The 19,839-nt window shown below is 43.8% G+C and overlaps 3 protein-coding genes and 1 long non-coding RNA gene across 10 annotated transcripts; 3 read left to right on the plus strand and 1 right to left on the minus strand.

The window, feature by feature from the left end:
* Window positions 1–67: 67 nt before the first annotated feature.
* Window positions 68–685, plus strand: LOC120321209. Its single transcript, XR_005560798.2, has 2 exons — window positions 68–279; window positions 334–685. It is a non-coding gene; the product is annotated as an uncharacterized LOC120321209 (long non-coding RNA).
* Window positions 476–7,164, minus strand: LOC6531700. Its single transcript, XM_002092455.4, has 11 exons — window positions 6,912–7,164; window positions 5,405–5,817; window positions 4,698–5,335; window positions 4,520–4,643; window positions 4,259–4,452; window positions 3,936–4,180; window positions 3,679–3,868; window positions 1,881–3,564; window positions 1,694–1,813; window positions 1,491–1,637; window positions 476–1,429 (listed from the first exon to the last, which is right to left on the minus strand). The coding sequence occupies exons 2-11, from the start codon at window positions 5,804–5,806 to the stop codon at window positions 746–748; spliced, it is 4,428 nt and encodes a 1,475-aa protein (XP_002092491.2). The 5' UTR covers window positions 5,807–5,817; window positions 6,912–7,164; the 3' UTR covers window positions 476–745.
* Window positions 7,165–7,617: 453 nt separating this feature from the next.
* LOC6531701 (polyadenylate-binding protein-interacting protein 1) lies at window positions 7,618–10,835 on the plus strand. Of its 3 annotated transcripts, none has more exons than XM_015196010.3 (4): window positions 7,618–7,762; window positions 7,876–7,988; window positions 8,266–9,146; window positions 9,385–10,835. In XM_015196010.3, the coding sequence occupies exons 3-4, from the start codon at window positions 8,283–8,285 to the stop codon at window positions 10,216–10,218; spliced, it is 1,698 nt and encodes a 565-aa protein (XP_015051496.1). In that variant the 5' UTR covers window positions 7,618–7,762; window positions 7,876–7,988; window positions 8,266–8,282; the 3' UTR covers window positions 10,219–10,835. The 3 variants fall into 3 exon arrangements, with proteins under 3 accessions (XP_015051496.1, XP_039229183.1, XP_002092492.2); XM_039373249.2 differs by lacking the exons at window positions 7,618–7,762; window positions 7,876–7,988 and adding an exon at window positions 8,043–8,199 and having other exon boundaries at window positions 8,266–8,819; window positions 8,937–9,146; XM_002092456.4 differs by lacking the exons at window positions 7,618–7,762; window positions 7,876–7,988 and adding an exon at window positions 8,043–8,199.
* Window positions 10,836–11,329: 494 nt separating this feature from the next.
* Window positions 11,330–19,677, plus strand: LOC6531702 (EH domain-binding protein 1). 5 transcript variants are annotated; one of them, XM_039373115.1, is made up of 14 exons: window positions 11,332–11,557; window positions 12,058–12,312; window positions 13,266–13,473; window positions 13,541–13,722; window positions 13,787–13,983; window positions 14,530–15,358; window positions 15,495–15,697; window positions 15,764–16,158; window positions 16,339–16,428; window positions 16,771–17,034; window positions 17,151–17,271; window positions 18,404–18,500; window positions 18,561–18,749; window positions 18,808–19,677. In XM_039373115.1, the coding sequence occupies exons 2-14, from the start codon at window positions 12,209–12,211 to the stop codon at window positions 18,887–18,889; spliced, it is 2,961 nt and encodes a 986-aa protein (XP_039229049.1). In that variant the 5' UTR covers window positions 11,332–11,557; window positions 12,058–12,208; the 3' UTR covers window positions 18,890–19,677. The 5 variants fall into 5 exon arrangements, with proteins under 5 accessions (XP_015051502.1, XP_039229048.1, XP_039229049.1 ...); XM_039373116.2 differs by having other exon boundaries at window positions 14,596–15,358; XM_039373117.2 differs by having other exon boundaries at window positions 14,599–15,358.
* Window positions 19,678–19,839: the final 162 nt, after the last annotated feature.

The following is a 19,839-nucleotide window of genomic DNA, read 5'->3' on the forward strand; positions in this document are numbered from 1 at the left end:
CGGTTAGGTACGGAATTAAGTGCCCGTACCGTACCTGAAATTGGTACAAATGCCGAAGATAAAAATTAGCTAAGAATTTTGGTTTTTATTTGTCCCCTTATTTGCTTCAAAATATATTTCGCCCGTGTGTTCATTGAGCTGACGTGTGTATATCTAATTTTACAAAATTTATAGCCTGAACGTAAATTTATGTTTATAATAAAACGAATTGTTAACGCAATGGCCAAAATCATTGTTATTTATTTTAGTCAAATTAGAAGTAGTTCAACTACAATCCAGGTACGTACCTATTTATTGGCCCGCAACACTGATATCCATAAAGGTACTTAGCAGCACTGGCCCGGGACCAATGCTTTTGCAACACTTGATCTGGCGTGCCTGGCAGAAATCAAAACAAACGCACAACACAACACCCAGGCACACACATACACACGCATACATACGAAGAGCACAAAGAGCAGACAACAAAATAGCGTTGTGTTTTTCGTAAAATGTCGTTTATTTGGTGGCGGTTACTCGGGTTGCCAAACAAAAGGCAGGGCAACGCACCTCTGAGATATCATACTTGGTTAGTCGCCTACATGTGCAAATGTACGGGCCAACAACCACTGTTTGCCTAGGACAAATCTGGACCCAGGAGGTAGAATAGCAATACCACCAGGTAGTAAAGCAGTAATCCTAAAAATGCCATGTTGTAGTTTGGACTTTCATGTTTTGTGCGCCGCCAAGGGGCGCACTTCTGGCGTCATGAGCTGGTTTCCTCCAAAATTGGTTTCGCCGCCGCCACGCTACTGTTCTTCTCCAGAACCAGGTTGCCGACCACATCAGCACCCTCGTTGTCTGCATCCTGCATCAGCGGGCTATCGAGGATTCGGAGATTTTTCAGGTCTTCATACTGATCGGCAATCTCCACCGGATCTGGCTCAGGTGGAGGTTGAAGTCTGCTCAACTCCAGCAACTGCAGATGGTAGTAGACACCTTCATCATCAATGGCATAAAAGTGGGAGAACTGAGCGTCTGTGAAGAACTGACGTGCTTCATTTCCCACAAATTTAATGCAGGCCAGGAGTTCCGGACGGATGGCATTGCCGCGCTTATTTCGCCACAGTTCCGCCGTCTCTCGGCTACCCGGTTGAAATTCGTGGGCAACAAATGTGAGGTCTATATCGATGTCTGGTGCAATAGGCGCCGCATCTACGGCATCCTCGTGTGTAACACTGTGCTTCTTGTGGCGTCGACTGCGCCGCTGTTTTTGCTCGCGCTCCATTTGATTGTTGCGCATGTGCGTCACGTTCCAGAAGCACAGCTGCTCCGCGCAGCTAACCAGGAGCTGCTTGCAGGGCGAGAATCGCAATTGCCGGATGCAGCGCTCATGAACCTCTTGAATGCTGTAGATCAGTTGCACTTGTCCGTGTTCAACGGCAAAGAGCTGTTGGGGAAATTTTTAATTAAAAGGTTACAATTAGGGAACGTATTTAAACGACGTTTACCTCTAAAATGCCATTTTCGAAACCAATGGCGAACATGGTACCATCATCCGTGGCTACCAAATAGCTGATCTTGGCCTTCTGGACAATCTTCTCTTCACAAATCGGATCGTACCTTAGTTGGTTACATCCGAATATTAGACGAAATACCTGTGGTTGTAAATAACATTGTTATATAATTTTCTAATTTTATTGATAAAACCCACTTCGACAGTGTTGTTTCTGTAGGCCAGAAAAAGAAGACCATTCTTTAGATCAAAGCCAGCAATGGATTCCTCCGATTCCTCAGGTTTTACGAACGCAGATGGGTTAGCTATATCCAAATGCTGTTGGAAAATATGGATATCAAATACTGAAGTTTTATTCACATAAACTTAAATTAAGAACACTTACGCAGACTCCGTGGTCGAAAAACAAAATGATGAACTGTCCTCCCTGTAAGGACGCGTACTTGGTGCTTACATCCAGCTGAGCTAGAGGCAAAGGCCACTGGTCATTGGGCTGCAGCGGATCTGTCTTTCCGAGCTGGAATATCACAGTCTTTTGGGCACTGTGTGCCGACGCCACCAGAAAGTTTGGACTGACCTGCTTGAGGTAATCAATGGGCTCCGTTTTAAACTGCTGAGGTAGCGCTGCATCCAGATTAACGTCTATTATCACCCCGTCCTCATATCCAACGAATATCTGCTCGTCGGTGAAGGCGGATATGGCATTTATCTTACAGTTACTGGCAGCATGAGTGGGTGTGATTGTGGACCATGCGGAAATGCTAGATCTCCTTCGAGCTCTTGGATCGGTGGCAGTTTCAATTAGGTGAATGCGGTTTTTGGAGTCCACAGCCAGAAGTTGCGTCCGCTCTCTGGTCATGTCCATGAGAGAACGCAGGTAGACATTGGGCTCCAGGCAAGCCTTTGTCATAACGCTTTTCTCATCTGCACTGTGAACCCAGGCGATTTTCCCGTTTTGATGTGAGTTCGAGCCGCTTACAGAGCGCAATGTATGCACATGAACCACCTGCTTTCCCTTAGCGCCACACAAAACAATGTACTTATAGACAGGATCAGCGAGCTCGTAGATATCCACACACTCTATATGTTCGCTGACATTGCTGCGTAGCACAGGATCCGAGTTTCTAAGATCATAAACAATAAGTCCCTCCGATGTGCCAAGGAGTAGGTAGTGTCCGTCAGTCGAACGCTTTCCGCAAGTGATGAAACTTCCCTCTGGCAGCTGCACGGGCTCCGATTGCAAACCAACCGAAGGACCTGGCATAAAGTTGAGTCGCCATACGCTGTACTTAAAAATCAGCAACACGGTGGCGGTCTGACTTCTTTCGTCGAATACTTCTAAGGCCACAGGCGTGTCGTTATGAACATCAAAACCATGTAGTTCCGGCTTATCGCCGAAACCATTATTCAAATCCCATACAGTTAGTGTGCAATCGGAGGTGCAGATCACGTAATATCGCTTCAAAACCTGAACCAAACAGCGAATTTCCATCTGTAGCGTTTTTAAAACCGGCGTGTGCGAGAGTTTGAACACCTGATCTTGATCGTCCCAATCCAAAATGCTCACATCACCATTGCTGAATGCCACATGCAATTGGATTTTGGTCTCTGGCAATCCGGCGTCTTCATCCAAATAGAAAGCCAACATTTTCTGATTTGCATAGGTGCCTATAGAGCGTTTGACCACGCTGTTGACTAGCTGCTGATAGCTGCGCGTTCCCGTGGGCTGTCGAAGATGGGCGGAGGCGGGCGGACGGACACGCTGCTTGCTGCCAGCACTGTGACGTCTACCTGGACAATCGGGCCACAGCGACCAAAGTTTTACGCTGCCATTGCTGTGCAAGGTGATTAAGTGCTTCTGTTGATTGAACACCGCCATATGTAGAATGTCACTGCTGTCGCTCTCGTCCCTTAGCAAGTAGGTATCCTCTCCCTCTAGCGAAACATCGGTTAACAGTAGCTGCTTGCTGCCCAGCGCCATTAAGCAAAAGTCGTTGTGAAGGTAGACAGCATGGCGCACCTCGTTATTGCCCAGGTTTATTATCTGGCGGTGCTGGTGGAAACGACCACTGATAAGAGAAAATCGTGAAGTACTTATTGAACAACTAACCATTATAGATGTCATTACATATACAAATAGAGGATTTGTTTGGTTGACTAATCAATACTTGGTAGGTACTTACTGTTCGGTAAACCAAACTCGATCGCCAAACCGCTGCACTTGCTTGTGGGCTTCTTCAAAAATCGCCTCATCCTCGGCCATCAGGGCAATCCTAAGCAGGTCCATAAACTTTGAACAAATAAGATTCTCCTCAATCTTTGGCAAGAAATCAAGAATGGCGTTTACCAAGCGCTCATACTTCGGGTCATTGTCTGCATGAACAAAAAATAATATAGTAAAAAAGAATTCTTTGTTTCTAATGATTCCTCGTCTACGTACCGCAGATATATGGCTTGTAGAACTTTAGCTGCTGCAGCGTGTTCAAGATCGATCCGCTGGCATTCCAAGCAGTTGAATCGTGACGAATCTTTTGTTCTAGAAAACGGAAATCTAAAAAGACCATGCGAAAAAGAGTCACCCGTTCGATGGGCTCAATGGTTTTCAGATGATGACCGATGTGGCTATAAAAGTATTTGTCCAGGGAAGGCAATACCAAGTCGTCGTGATCGAACGCTTTCGGGATGCTTACAAGGAAAAAAGGTTAAATCATCATCACATTTAAACAAAGATTGGTTACATCCATAAAAGGGCTAGGGACTTACTTGTAGCGATCAACGATCCTCCGATGAAGCGCAGGTTCGTCTTCAACCGTGACTTTCAACTCCAAGTATATGCTTGGTATACTTATGGTTGACTCTTTCGGTTGCTTCTCCACCAATGAATATTTGTGAAGCTTGTTAACCACCATTGCATCGTCGCCATCGGATTTGTCATCAAACCATATCAGCGATAGGAGCTGTTCAACAGAAAGTTGATAACGATTAGTAAGTATATGTATGCTGTAAAAAGTAGAGCTAACTTACATTAATGGGTATGTGGGCCGAGGGAGGGAAAATAGACAGCCTATCAAACATTTTTCTATATTCAGCGGGCTCCAGAACTTTTAGAGAGCTCTCAATGATGGTCGTCAGCTTATTGCAGTTGACACTATAACGATAATATTATGTAGTTATTTAGTGAGAAAACCCATATACCACTTACTGTTTCCAGTTGTCCCAAGTCGCCAGACCATCCCGAATGCTCTCCGCAATAATACTTAGTCTGCGGGGATTCGTTGTCAAAACCTCCCGGGGCAAATCCTGTGGTCGGCAGTGGAGGTATTTTAGAAACAAAGACTTAACCTCATCCGGCGTAAGCGTCATCGAATGATGATCCAATGAAATATGACTTGTGGTAGCTGCCGAGAGAAAGTCAGTGACCTGCTTGAACCTTGTGGTCAGCAGTATCTTGCAGCTCAAGTTGAAGGCATTCCAAGCCTTGGCATTTTGCACATTAAGCAAAACAAGAAGACAATTCTCATACGGCTTGCTCTTAAGTAGTCGTCGCAGTTCCGCCTGAATGCTGTGAATTCGAAGCTTTATGTTACTGCTGTGATCGCTACGACTTGTCCAGTTGGGATCGATCTGGTGAAGTAGTTTTTGCAGCATCTCTAGCACGGTCTCCGGACTATTGCAGTTCTTTAGGTTCAGCCAGAAGATCTTAAAGTCCATCTTGCGTTGCACTTTGTACGATAGACACACATCCAAGGCTACCCAATGCTTTCCCGATCCCAATACGCCATCGATGCAAACATTTTTGGCTGGGCGAAGTTCTAGCAGAGCCTGCGTTAGTTTCAGATACTGAAAATATACAAAGTATATGTTTAGATAACAATTCCTTTCAGTAAAATTATTGGAAGATTATCATACCGGTTGCAGGCGGTTCACATTGTACTTTGCAAACACTTGGTTGTCATTGTTTAGACGATCTCGCTGCTCGATGTACATCCTGGTCTTCAAACTGGGCTGTTGAAGCTCATCCTTGATAGCAGCCGTAAGGAATTCGTAGTTGGCCGGATCACTCGCATTGAGAACGTCTTCCACAAAGTACTGGACCGTTTTCTCCTGTTTAGAGAGCAGTGTCCAAAACAAGCGAAGAGTGGCAGTGTCTGCATCCCTGGACTTGATGATGTGGTCAATTTCCTCTTTGGACAATACTCGTTGCAGCATGTCCTGGACATCCTTGCAGTCGAAATCCTCGACGAATGCATCCAAGAACACGGGCAAAATGTCATTGTAATGGTATTGCTGTACTCCCGTTTCAAAATCCATAATGGTATTAACTAGGTAAATTGTAAAAGGGTAGTTAAATAAGTACATTAATTGAACAAACACAAGTGGGAAAATATTAGGCAACAGCAGGCCAAATAGATTTTATCGGATGACAACAAAATGTTCGAACTGATAAGGGATCCCGATTCTACAATACGACAATATCGAAAATCATCTTTTGCAGGCCGACACACCAGTTAATTCGAAAAATCCCCGATATTGCGTTAAAAACTTTGGGTCATAAATATATATATTCGGCATTAAATACATATAAAGATAAGAGAAAGGAAAAATGGAACATTCTTTAGTTTTTGAGCTAGTTTCTAAAGAAGTTTAATGACGCACTGTTCTTCAAAAATTATTTACGTACATATGGCGATTTTCTTGGCGCCAAGCGGTCTTGACCCACTTTATTTGAATAAACCAACGTCGACGGCCACGCCATGAAGACATCCCCGCGAGTGGTGAATTGCGATAACGTGGAGCTACCGCTTGAGATCTCACCCCCAATGAAGCCTCGACTGGAGTATCGGTAATTTCACAACTAAGCGCCAAGGCCGCGAACAAGATCAGCTCCAAATAGTTTGAAATACGTGAGCGGTGGTGCAACCGTCAAAAAAGGCAATTCCGCTTGCAGTTCTGTTCTAAACCGCTCGTCAATGTCGTAGAACCAAAATCGGATGAGATCGGAACGGATCGAATCAGGCGATCGACGAATCGAAACACCAGCAATCACTATTTGCACGCCAGATAAACTCCACAGTTAGATAAGCGAGAGAAGACAGAGACAGAAGATGAGTCACTAAGTTGGGTTAGATGTGGGGCGATGCATAAGTGGGGTAAGAGAAAAGGGGGGTAAGTATAAACAACGGATAAGTGTGAATGAACTTGGCCGCTGTCTGTATGTTGGTACACAAATGTGATTGTTTGAGTCACACACACGTCCAAGTGCCTTGGACATACAGCATGAATGAGCGGGGAGGCACAAAGGAATTGACGGGGAGGCACACGGCCAAATAGAAGAATTCAATTAAACAATTGCACTTGTAGAACACAGCAAACAAGCGCTACAGGTAGATATGCGTTCACCTGCACACATACTTACGCTCGCCGTTTATTTTTAACAAATCGTCGTCCTTATTCTTTAGTTGGTGTACGTGTAAATATTGCACTTTTACTTAATAATATCAATGCTCCGGCTGCAATGGGGCGCACTCGTCGCAGTGTTCACATTGTTCTAGCACATTCTAACCGACATACAAAAGGATCGAATAAATAACAAATAAAATTGCAAGCAGTGCGCACATGCACTAAGCTAATCTGGTCGTTAAAAACAACAAAACAGAAATTTCTCCGGTTGTGTGACCGTTGCACGCAGGCAAAATAATGCCAACAAGAATGGCTGGTAGCTATGGCAGGGTTGTCGAATATTAAAAAAAATATTTATTGTTTATATACATACGCTATATTTTATATTACGCTTTGCAAAGTAAGTATTAATCAAAAACATATTTTCTTAATTGTACTGCGCGTTTTAAGATATGTTGATATTTATAAAATAAATAAATTATTTTTAAATATTTAACACCAGACATCAGGCGCATCTTTATGAAGCATAGTTAGCATAGTCTTTAAGTACTCCGCCTCAGTCTAAAATAGTTGGAAACACAATATTTCCCTAATGCAATATATTTATATTTTATATGCGTTACTTGCATGGAATATAGTAGTTTGTTAAATGCAAATTTCTATAAAACGGCTAAGCACTATTCTCTTTAATTAAAATGTGACCATGTTGCGCTGTATCGATATTTCGATTACTTTCAAGCAATCCCGCCGCCGAAGACAACAAAGGTATTCTCCGCCAGGTAATTTTCCGCTAGCCACTTGCGACCACACCGACGGTGAAAAGGCGAAATAATTAATTTTAACAAATTGCCGCAGTGCGAATAAAAGGTTCGTAGCTTTTCCCATACCCAATTGGCGGTCAGCGGCCGAACCGGCCCTCCCACCCGTCCCATTTTCCATTTTACACGGCCAGTAAAACGTGCAATCCCACCCAAAATCAGCCAGCAAATTCGGAGCAGCGCAGCAGACGCAGACGAGAAAGTGACGACGCAGCAAAACGAAGCAACAAAAACGAAAATCGGCGACGTACACATTCAACTTGAACAGAATTAAGGTAGGCATTGCAATTTCCTCCCTACACGGCAGTCGATAGGACAGGTCCATTTCACTGGGCGACACCGACTGACTCGGCTGCGGAAAATAAAGAGACGAAAAAAAAAGAAAGGCGAAAAACCAGTGCAACGAAAACAAAATGTCCGCAACTTTGACAGAATCGGCGTCCCCGACGCTCGCAGACGTAACCACGCTGGATTTCCCTGGCGAATGTGATTTGTCTTTATTTAGATTAACTAATCCCCATCCATTACTTAACTCTGCTTCGTGATTTGCAGTTTTCAAGTCCAACGCAATGTCATGCCGCGCCCCCTTCCAGCCCGACGATCAGTATGAGCAGCTGCGCCGGCCGAATGTCGGCGGAAACGGCGGAGTGGCCATGCCGGGACTGGAGCAGCAGGCGCATCTCTTTGGGGAGTACGCTGGTGCCCAGGCCTACGGGCAAGTTGTTGGGAACTTCCCAGTCCAGGCCATGCAAGCCCAGGCGCAGACTCTGTCCGATGCGTCCAATCTGTCAGCCACGGCGACCATTTTCATCCCTCGACAAGCTGCTCCCCCACAGCAGCAGTCACGACATCAGCAATACCAGCAGGCTGGCGGAGCCGGCTCCGGTGGAGGAGCTTCCTATGGCCAACAGCAGCCGCGCTATATGAATGGCTTTAAGCATCACCATCAGCAGCAGCAGCACCACCAACAGCCGCACTATAACCATCACCACAATCATCAGCAGAAGTTCAACAACGATATGCAGAAGCTAACGAATTCCGTGCAGAATCGCCTGCACCTGAATAGCCAGCAAGGCTCAGCCGGCAACTACTATCAGCAGCAGCAGGTACACCAAAACACACACCACCACCAACAACACCAGCAGCAGCATCAGCCACACAACCAACACGCCAAGTTCCAACGGCATACCCACTTGAATAACTCATTCCAACAAATCGCACAGCAAACACAGCACCACCAGCAGCAGCCGCACCACCAGCAGCACAACCACCAGCAGCAGCAGTATTTCCAGAACCAGAACCAACAAAAGCAACAACCGCAGCCATCCACTTCTTCTGCGGCGGCCTCCTCGTCGTCCTCGAACTCTTCGCAGCCGGACATGGCCACTATAGCACTGGAGTATCTTGATACAGTCATTCATTGCCTTAACCAGGTAAGGATTTAAATTGATAAGTGAGAACGCCGCAATCAGGGCTGAAAAAATAATGAGTTAATAGGAACAATAGCTTCATAGTAACTTAGATGAAGGCTTCCTATGATTTATATTTTTTCTGTTAAATGTTTGTTCAACCAATTTTAATAGAGCTCTAGAAATAGATCATGATCACACTGATTCTTACTACTCAAATTTAATTTCCTTACTAACCAGTAATGTTATGATCCCCATCCAGAATCCGGGCCAATTTGATACGATTGCATCACGCTTCCTGACTATATTCGATGGCATGGAGAACAATCAATTCGTGCTCTCTATCGCCATGGAGGACATCTTCGAGAAGTCGATCGAGCAGCCGAACTTCCGGTACATGGGCGCCAAGCTGTACAACCTGCTGCACATGCTCAACTCGAAGCCGGACTCGCTGTTCCACACGCTGCTCAAGTGCAAGCTGGACTACCACCAGGAGGAAGTGACCAAGTACATGCGGTCCAACGAGCAGCAGAAGGTTCGCGAGACCGCCCTCTTTCTGGCCGAGCTGTACATGCAGTTGCGCGGCGACGACGACTCGCGCATCCAGTTGATCGCTGTGAATATTGTATATTCGCTAAGTAAGCTGCTGGCCAGCGAGAGCAACGAGAATGTTCGCTGTCTGTGCCAGACCCTCAAGCTGGCTGGCTATGATCTGACGGCCGATTGCCCCAAGGACATACAGGAGATCATCACGGCCCTGCAGGCGATCGAGCTGAAGTCGCCGGGCAAATACCCCATGGCGGCCAGTGTAATTGCCCTGCAGCAGAACAACTGGGGCAGGAAGGTGTCGAACGCTTTGGGTGACGATGAAGATACAGTGAAGGAGCCGCTGCGCCTGAGCGATGAGCCCGTCTTCTACGGACCCGATGGCCGCGAATTGACTGCCGAAGAGACCGACTTCCTCGCCGCCGGGGATAATGATGGTGATGATGACTTCGATGGGGATGGTGCCGACCTGGAAATGGATGCCGAGATGGACGAGGAAACCGAGCGGGCCTACAAGGAGTTCTGTAAGCAGGGCAAACAGAAGACCTAGACGACTGTGAAGAACTGTGTAGCATTGGACGGATTCATGAGGGCGTGGTCGTTGGCAGGATATAGCTTAGTGGATAGGAGGGGGATGGTGGAGAGCGTAGGAGTGGAGCATTTCCAACAAATTCTCGGTTGTAGAATCGATGATTGCAGTTGCTTGGTGGTTCAGAACCAATTGTGATTATCTTTTAAATTATTGATAGCAAATTGTTTGTGATATCTTCGTGTTTCATGCACCTATCATAATATGACATGTGTTAATGACTTTGTTCGAACGCTTTTTGTGTGATACGCCCGTTTTGTATCTGTATCTCTGATAACTAACTCTCTGCCATGATAGCCAGTTCATTCATCAGTTTGTACTTTTTAACTCTCAGTTTTGAATAATCGCGAAGCCTGGATTTCGACCGTAAACGGTAAAGATAAAAATATATATAATTATAGCCACTGCCACGCCGATGTGAACCGCTAATACACACACACGCAGCTGCACTCAAAGACTCGTACTCATATGCGCACCCACACACTTGCATGGCACATATGCAGACTCATAAACGGCAAAAAAAAAACAAAACCGCAAATTTCACATTCAATTAAACGACATTCTCTTGATCATACAAATCGAAAAACGAAAGAAAAAAAAAACAGCAGCAGCCACGCCTAATTTTTAAATAATTGTAATTAATGTTAACGAATCCATGATTTAATTATAAATAAAATTTATCGAATTGCGTTTAAAACAAATTCAATTTCAGCGATTTTGTTGAAACGGGAAAGAAAGCTATGCTTTTCGAACTAAACGCGGTTCGTTTTTCGTTAAGTTTATTTACATATGTAGAAAGAGTCGAGTCCGTGATAAATGCTAGCCGAGCTTCGAACCTTTCGGATTAATAGAAACAACGGTACTCTGTTGATCATAAGCTGCTGTTTATATCGTTCTTATTCGCTTTCAAAACTATAAATGCAACGACCAAAAAGTAGTATTAAATGTTGGTCACAACTAAAAATTCCTAAATTTTTAAGCTGACAAAAACAATCGATATCAGCTCATCGACTTAGACAACAAGCGCATATGTTTGGTGTATCGATAGTCTGGGCCATGTTATTGCAGTTGGGCCATCTCTACTCATTCTGCTCGCGACAGTAAAAAAAATCGGATCGAAGTGTAAATCGGTGTGAATTAAATTATTCGCTGTGATGTGATAAAAACTAAACGGCAGCGAGTGCTCGTAGTAAACGCGCAAATGTTCGGCGAACAGTGTCCCCAAATCGAAGGACCTTGAAACGAAATTGGAGACCAAAACAAAAGTGACGTCATAATGGTGCTATTTATGTATTTGTATGTACGTCTAGGCATCTATGTATACAAATTTCGCTAAAATATTCGCCAGTGAGACGCAAACACACAAACACACGCCCGCGGGAACATTAATAGATAAAAACAAAACTAGCAATAAGCTGTAAATCTCGAGTATTTATAAGAAATTCAAGAAAGACAAAGGCAAAGTGACAACTAAAGGTCACAAAACAGCGAAAAAGAAAAAAAACAAATACAACACAAGAACTGTGCGCGCGTGTGTGTGTGTGCGCGTGTGTTTTTCTTTTTGAGTGTTTTTGCAGACAACAAAGCAATAAAATTCAAAAATAAATGTACAAAATAATGTTTTCCACTTTGCACACACTAACTTTCGATGTTGAAAGGGTCTATAAGAGTGAAACCTTTTTACACCTGCCGTTTGCATTCTCTTATTTTTATTTTGCCTTATGAATGAACCTTGTAAACTGACCCAGAAATTTATAGCATATAACCAGGCGTCTATATTGCCTTTCATTCCGCATCCAGATCGCCTGCAGAAGTTAGCTGGTAAACATGACACAATAAATTAGTGAAACAACAAGGCAACGACGATCGAAACGGGTCTAATTTTTATACAAACCCCCAACACCCCCGAAGAAATTCCAATTAAAGTGCCCTACGATCCACACCCGCTAAAATGGCCAGCGTATGGAAGCGATTGCAGCGCAATTTCAAGCGAGCCGCCAAATTCCAGTTCACCGCATCGTACCACGATCTGCATCTGGAAACCACCGCCAAGTGGTAAGTGCCCCATATAAAAGTGGATTAGTTCATCGGCAGTCACTTCAAGTGGGCGGGGCGGGATGTGGGCGGTCCTTAAGTGCCTTTCAACTTGAGGGGCTAATAGCAGGTTGCCGAGGGAAATGTATCTCATTTTTAGATTCTCGTTGTGTAGTTTGTATCATTGAAATCAATATCTCTTATTTCCGTTTTCATGTAACTGTAAATACAACGCTTTTTGTGTTTCATTTAAACAATATGTATTATAAATTATAAATTTACTTCAGTCTTTCACATATATTTGTCTTATCTTGCATTTTGCGTATATTTTTATAATTAAATATATACAAGTATGCGCAAAAGATGTGTAAAACCACTGCTTTATCACTTGTTGAAGTAATAATAATTCTTATCACATTCAAAGAACAAGCTAAACAAACACTGATAGTTGAATATGTGTTTTTCCCGCTCATACAATTATTGTTTTATAAATGTTTTATTTTTAAAATATAGGTTTGCACTAAGGACTAGTGTCTTGAAGATAAGCACTTAGCTACATCTTTTTTTTATCTTCAGCTAATTTAGTAATAAGTACATATTTCGGATTATATCATTGAGCAACTGATTATATAGTTTAGATGAATTGCTGAGAGGACTTAGTCATGCAACTAAAATGAAGGGGCTACAGTGCTCCATGAATGGGAATGCTTTAATATACTTGTACTCCATTCATATTCCATATCTTTGTATTTACAACTGACCCCAACTTTTGTTTAATAAACATTCTGTGCATACATTTATCAACTGAAGAGCCCACATATGCATATAATGACGCCGCATCCGGTGGCCAGAAATTGTTATTCATGGTCTTGTATATAAAATTCATGAAATTCGTTCTTCGACTAGAGTTGAAAGAACTTTGGGAAACCAATTTGGCATGAAATGGTTGATAATCATGTGATGGCCAATTTTAGGCGGCCGTCGAACCTCTCCATCGTTTGGACCAGAAGATCTAGACGAGTGGCCAGTGCTCCCTTGCCATGGGAGCCGGACATGATGAACCCCCTGGTGGGCAACATAGCCTGGCCAGTGCCCGACAATCACACCATATCTGTCACCCTATTCAAGGATCCCCGGACACACGAGCTGGAGGACAAGGACTGGACGTTTGTCATCGAAGATGTGGGTTAAATAATGCCATGGCCGTATTAAGTTACCAGTAATTGTGATTGGTGTTACCTTTCATTAGGTCACTCCGATGGGCAAGAAACGTGTGCTGGCCAATGCCAGCATCAATATGAGGAAGTATGCCAGCATAGAATCCACTCAGCAGAGCTTTACTTTGACACTAAAGCCAGTCTCGAAGAAGATTACGGCGGCCAGTTTGGAACTCACGATTAGCTGTGTATTCTTGCGAGAAGGAAAGGCTACGTAGGTTCACTGCCCTTGAAATATTTCCTGAGAATGGAGATTCATTACTAAGTTTCTATTCCAGAGATGAGGACATGCAGAGCGTTGTCTCCATGATGTCCGTGAACAATAATGATGTGGCGCCTTTGGATGATTTGGAGGATATTCCCGATCTAGATGGCTTTAGTGAAATTACGGACAATTTTAATGACTTTACCCAGCAACTGGAGCATATGACAACTAGCCTAAATGGCTGCATTGATGTGGCCACGCCTCAAAGTGGTAAGAACTCTTGTTCCGTAACTTACAAACTATGTTCTATGTGCTAAACTTCAAGTATTTATATCTGTTAGTATGTAAAAATGGACTAGACCGTATCTATTATGTATATTGAGTGCTGAACATAGGGAACAGGGAGTTTAAGTATTTTAAAGCTCTGTTTTCTTTTTGTAAGGTACTTTGGTTAAGTATGTGATATACCCTGTAAATGTTTTCTTATCTATAGATCAGAACTGCAAAACTGCGCATCTCATGGATGCCATATATGTACATTAGATGATGCATGATCAAATCCACACAAATCAAAATTCAACGTTCTCCAAAACAACAAATTGATTGATTCTAATTATAGCATCTTAGCTTTAGATTCTTTGTACAGACATTTCTCTCTGACTGAAAACGAAATTATTTCTTTTCTATATCCCATAACATCAACATCACACCACGTATCTTGAATGGTTTTCTGCAACTCGTAATTTGTGCGTAAATTGTTAAATGTAAATTTCCTTTATTTTTCGTTTTTTTTTCGTTTTGTTTGTCATTATGTAGTACCCTCGTTATCTGAAGATCCAACTCCGTTGGCCGAGTCATTTAATCACTTGCATTTTGAACTAGAAGCCGACGGCAAGCGGGAAGCTGCCACCAAGTTAGACTTGCCCACAGCTGCATCCGGTGGTTGTAGTGGTGCTGAAGAGTCCTTGAAAACGCCGAATGGACTGCAACCGCTGGTGGACAAAACGCCAATAAGGTCACCAGATGAAGTTAAGCAGCCACAGCAGACTCCGGCAGAGTCATTGAAGTCTAAAACTACAGAGACCTTTGACAAAATGGTCACCTCAACGCCCCTCGAACCCAACACTATCAAGGATGACGTGAAGCCAAAGAAGAAGAGGGCTCTATTCTTCACTGAAAAGGAGGATGAGCAGTCCTTAAGGGTGGAAAGTGTCAGTGAGGATACCACCAAGACTATCGGCGACAACAGCACCACTAAGGAAAAGCCCAAAGAAGATAGCCAGTCCAGCAAGGATGCCTCATCCGTGGTGGTACCGAGTGCCAAGCGCCCTGAACTGCAGCCCCTAAACTTAAAGAAGAGCTACGAACCCTCGCCGACACCTGAACCCGCACCTGCACCCGCACCCGCATCTGTGATAAACGAATCGATTGGATCGGGTTTTAGTACCTCTGGCTCGTTGAACAACAGCCTCAAGCCGGTGGAGAAGATCGTGCTGAAGGAGAACACGCCCGGGCAGGATCTGCTGGAGTGGTGCAAAGAAGTTACCAAAGACTACCCCAATGTGAAGGTTACCAACCTGACGACCAGCTGGCGCAACGGCATGGCCTTCTGCGCTATTATTCATCACTTTGTGCCGGAGCTCATGTGAGTTGTCATGATTACGTTGAATTTCTTATCGCACACTTTATATACAATTAACCAATTTATTACATCTCCAATTCCAATTACAAGTTAGAATAACAGGAACTGAATAAACTAATAAATGCATTCAATTTCTTAGTGATATGTCCAAGCTGAGCGCCCATGACGTTGTGGGCAACTGTCGGATTGGCTTCGATGCGGCGGAGTCATTGGGAATACCTCGTGTAATCGAGCCGCGCGACATGAATATGCTGACAGTACCGGACAAGTTGGCCGTGATGACTTATTTGCATCAGTTGCGGGCGCACTTCACCGGCAAGCAGCTAAAAATTGAGCAAATCGGTGAGCGAGCTCTAAAAAAAGAGGTCACTATAATATAATTAACATGCTTAAAAATACTCTTTTTAGGTTCAACGGCAGACGAATCGAGCTACGTGATTGGAGACTACAAGTCGGACAATTTGTCGCAGAATCGTATTAACTTTTCACACCCCAAGTCGTTGTTGCTGCATCAAAACTCATTTGATGAGGAGATAAATGGTTCAAATAAGTCGGAGCAACTATCTCCCACAAGCAAAAAGGATGTGAAGAATCTGATTTTGTACAACTCTAAGAATATTCTGGACAAGGTGCTGTCGCCCACCAAGGACAAGAACTCTATCAACGCATCGCAGCACGCTAATCAGTCGCCTATGCTCAGCTGCCAGACACCGCCGCCGCAGGATGAATCGCTGGATAAAGGGTCACAGCCGGGTGGCAAGGAGAACAGCTCCATAACCACAATTGATCCCCAGGCAGCCAGTGTGAGTAATAGCCAGCGCCAGAGTTGAAGTTGCCTCGTTGAGTTGAAGTTATCCATTGAGTTGTTGCTTTGGCTTTAGCGATTTATTTATTTATCTACTTTGCACTTTATTTCCTAGACCTTTTCAGTTTTGTATATATTTGATTTTCTTGATTTGGCTTATTTTTGGTTTGATTTGTAGCGAATTTTAACGCGCCACAAGCTGATGAGCGAAAAAGCCAAGCTGATGATGGAAAAGCGAAAGCTTAACAAAACCAGCGACGCGAACGACGTAAGTAGCTTTATGCTAAAGCCGCAGTTCGCCGCACGAAGCGCAGCTTATCTCTAGCATGTCTTGTTATTTTATTATTTAAGAAATTCAGTAAATATCTTTTGAAACAATTTTAAGTACTCTTTAGAACATTACCTATTAAATGTATAATTTTGTTTAACTTGAAACTTGTGTACATATGGCACTCATAAAGTGTCGTGTTTCAACAACGCTCTAAACAGATTTTATTTTAGTTCCTAAGAAAACCTTTGATCGTTTTTGTAGCTATATAACTTTGTCACACAAAAGGTGCTGCCTTGTGTAAATCCTCACTTAGTTCTTTCAATGTCTTTGCCCCGGCAGGAGGAGAGGCAGCAGCGTCTGCGGGAACAGGCTCGTCGCCTTATCCTGGAGACTCGTGTGAAGAGCAGTGGCTCCATCGAGAGTCCAACCAGGCCCAAGTTGGAGCGCACCATCTCCCCGATCCACAACGGAGCCGAGGAGTTCTACATGGAGCACGTGAAAAAGCTGGAGCCAGGCAGTCCTAGTCATAGGTTAAGTGATCCGAAGGTTCTACAGTCCTTCAACGCAATCGTGGACCGCGTCTCACCAAAGCACGAGAAAAGGGTAAGCCTAAAACGTTTAATTAGTCGAAGAAAATAGCTACATTTGATGTGCCCACTTGGTCTTTCATCTTGATTGACATTGATAACTAATTTAAGGCCTTTTCGCAATGTTTGCAGGGTGACAAGCTGTCCTACATCGATTCCGAGCTGGAGGCCCTCGAGCGGGAGCAGGAGGCTATCGACCAGAAGGCCAGCAATCTGGAGGCCAAGCTGCGCGCCGTAATGGGCGGCAATCCAAGTAATAATCGTCGGGGTGGCGCTAGAAACAGCAACCCCTTCCTTAGGCTAATCCGAAATAGTATTGGTGGTGGTGATGTGATACGCATTAAGCTGCTCGACTCGGATGACGAGAGCCTTTTTGGTGGAGGTGCCGGTAGTGGTGGCGGTCGTAGCGGAGCGTGCAGCGAGGACGACGACAGGGACTCGTCCAGCGATAGTGTCTGCAACTCCGGCGACGAGTTGCACACGCGTCTGCGCCCCCGGCCACGCTCCCATTCGTGTTTTGTGAATGTGAACAAGAACCATCCATCGACCATAAACACGCCCGCTCATCTGCGCCCGCATCATGTGCATCATGTTGTGCCCTACACCCACCTGCTAGACAGTTCCCCGTCGGCGCTCTCCTCGCAGCAGTCTTCCTGTGATAATCTGCCTGCGTGCAGCGATGATGACGAGGTCCTGGCGCTGGCGGCCACCGGTCGTGCGGCCTCCTTGCGGCGGCAGCAGGATCGCCATAGGCGACGCCGTCAGCGGCGGGAGCGGCGCTCCCATTTATGTCACAGTCCCAGTCATTGTGGTAAAGTGCAGCCCATCCTATCATGCCTGAATTCATTGAGCTGCCCTGCTAATTGCTTTTGCCAAAGCACTGCCACGCCTCACCGCCTGACTGCCCGGCCGATCGCCCAGATCTTCCGCCTGCTCGCTCGCTCGCCTCTTTCAACCGCATCCACTCGCTCATTCTTTGTGCCGTTTGTTTGTTCCAATTAATTTCTGTGTTTGCTTGTTAACTTACGGCGGGCAACCGTTCCAAATTGTGTCTAACTATGTTCGGACTTGGTTCTAACAGCCCCGATGATATAACGCTCACTAATCACAGAGTCCTCACTCTGCAGCAGCTTTTGAAATCGCCAAAGGACGCCTTCTTAGAATAAAACAAAGCACGAAGCGCTTGTTCTGATTTTGTCTTGTTAAAGAATGGTTTTAGAAGTATGTATCTACAATACATACATATGCCATTTATGTTTGCGACTTGTGTATAATATCTAATTGATTATTATAATCAGAACAGGCAGTCTTTTATTAATTGTAGAGTTTCATAAAGAAAACCCCATCATTGCTTTTGTATAACCAGCCATTTTAACATTCCACAGAGACCGAGGAGACAGAGGAGCAACTGCTATCGCAATGGTTTACGCTGGTCAACAAGAAGAACGCACTCCTCCGACGACAGATGCAGCTAAATATACTGTAAGTTATCACATAGAATTACTATCGGCTTTGTGTCTCATAATTATGTTCACCCTTCAGCGAACAAGAAAAAGATTTGGAGCGAAAGTATACAATGCTTAATCAAGAGCTCCGCGCTGCGCAGTCTGTGGAAGATTGGCGCAAGACGGAAGTTCAGCGGGAGAAGGAGCGTCTGCTTCTCGAGGAACTGATGACTATTGTCGACAAGCGTGACCAGTTGGTTCAGCATTTGCACAACCAAGAGATAGCGTAAGTAACGCATTATTCCCATCATTAATATATGAAGTTAATTCTCGGACTCTATTAGGATCGAAGACGACCAGGAGATCGCGAGAAAACTGGAGCACGTGGACATCAGTGCTGAAAAAGACAAATGTGTTCTTCAATAGAAATCGAAATTAACCAAACCTGACTGGAGATTATACTTACACACACTCAATCTTATCTATGTAACTAGTTAGATAACAACTATGTTCAGTGACACGCGATAAGGTCGCGTGGTTTTTGTGGTTCGGTGTCGCTTCTTATGCAATCGTTATATCCAACGACAACAAATACTTGGACCACTTGGTATGGTAATTAAAAAAAAAGGTATACTGTGAAACAAAACAAATTGCTTTTGTATTTAAGCAAAACAATTCAAAAAATAAGAACAAAACGTCCGTTAGTGATCTAAGTGAAAAGACAAGCACACGTTTATACACCTATTTACGATAATCAGATATTGGTATTACTTTAAATTTAATGGTGGTAACCTTGTTTCATGTTTTGTTGCTGTGCCATTTGAACCACTCCCAACTTAAATCCTCAACGCAATAACGATGTGAGATAGGGAATTGAGGAGGCAATTTTACGTTAGTTTTACTTTAGCATTTATCCCACATAACTAGAAACGCTTCATCCAAAAATACACGTACACTTATATATTTATGAATTACACTTACATATACAAAAACCTATCTTACCATACCTTATTTAGACCCGTACATTTGCTCTAAGTTAAGCAAAGCGCTTTAATCATAATTTAAAGGTGGCTTATATACTTATATGATAAACATTTTGATTTACTTTGCCCAGGCGAATGTATAAAGAACTGTTCGACCCAAGGAACATTAATAGCTAATAAAAAAAAACGAAAATGCTGGTGCTCGTCATCAGCACCGAATAAACCCAAAAACCATTCTAAAAAGTTTTATTTGTTGTTTTTTAGAACCTACTTTAATAACAAGTCTGAAATGCGTCATATCGAGGTGTTATATGTTTATTTATTTGTTGTACCAACAGGTTTTTTAATACAAATATTTAACAGAATATCATTTTAATTGACTCAGTAACATAA

This window comes from Drosophila yakuba, chromosome 2R (assembly GCF_016746365.2).
Source record: "Drosophila yakuba strain Tai18E2 chromosome 2R, Prin_Dyak_Tai18E2_2.1, whole genome shotgun sequence".
Taxonomy (NCBI): Eukaryota; Metazoa; Arthropoda; class Insecta; order Diptera; family Drosophilidae; genus Drosophila; species Drosophila yakuba.

What these genes read in the sequence shown, in the direction of transcription:
- LOC6531700 (XM_002092455.4), bottom strand. Translation starts at nt 5,806, where the DNA reads ATGGATTTTGAAACGGGAGTACAGCAATACCATTACAATGACATTTTG. An exon ending in CGGCCCACATACCCATTAAT is followed by an intron (nt 4,453 to 4,519) that starts GTAAGTTAGCTC and finishes TCTGTTGAACAG; the next exon opens with CTCCTATCGCTGATATGGTT. An exon ending in AGGATCGTTGATCGCTACAA is followed by an intron (nt 4,181 to 4,258) that starts GTAAGTCCCTAG and finishes TTTCCTTGTAAG; the next exon opens with CATCCCGAAAGCGTTCGATC.
- LOC6531701 (XM_002092456.4), top strand. Translation starts at nt 8,127, where the DNA reads ATGTCCGCAACTTTGACAGAATCGGCGTCCCCGACGCTCGCAGACGTA. An exon ending in GCTGGATTTCCCTGGCGAAT is followed by an intron (nt 8,200 to 8,265) that starts GTGATTTGTCTT and finishes CGTGATTTGCAG; the next exon opens with TTTTCAAGTCCAACGCAATG. An exon ending in TCATTCATTGCCTTAACCAG is followed by an intron (nt 9,147 to 9,384) that starts GTAAGGATTTAA and finishes ATCCCCATCCAG; the next exon opens with AATCCGGGCCAATTTGATAC.
- LOC6531702 (XM_015196016.3), top strand. Translation starts at nt 12,209, where the DNA reads ATGGCCAGCGTATGGAAGCGATTGCAGCGCAATTTCAAGCGAGCCGCC. An exon ending in TGTGGCCACGCCTCAAAGTG is followed by an intron (nt 13,984 to 14,529) that starts GTAAGAACTCTT and finishes GTCATTATGTAG; the next exon opens with TACCCTCGTTATCTGAAGAT. An exon ending in TCACAGTCCCAGTCATTGTG is followed by an intron (nt 17,830 to 18,403) that starts GTAAAGTGCAGC and finishes AACATTCCACAG; the next exon opens with AGACCGAGGAGACAGAGGAG.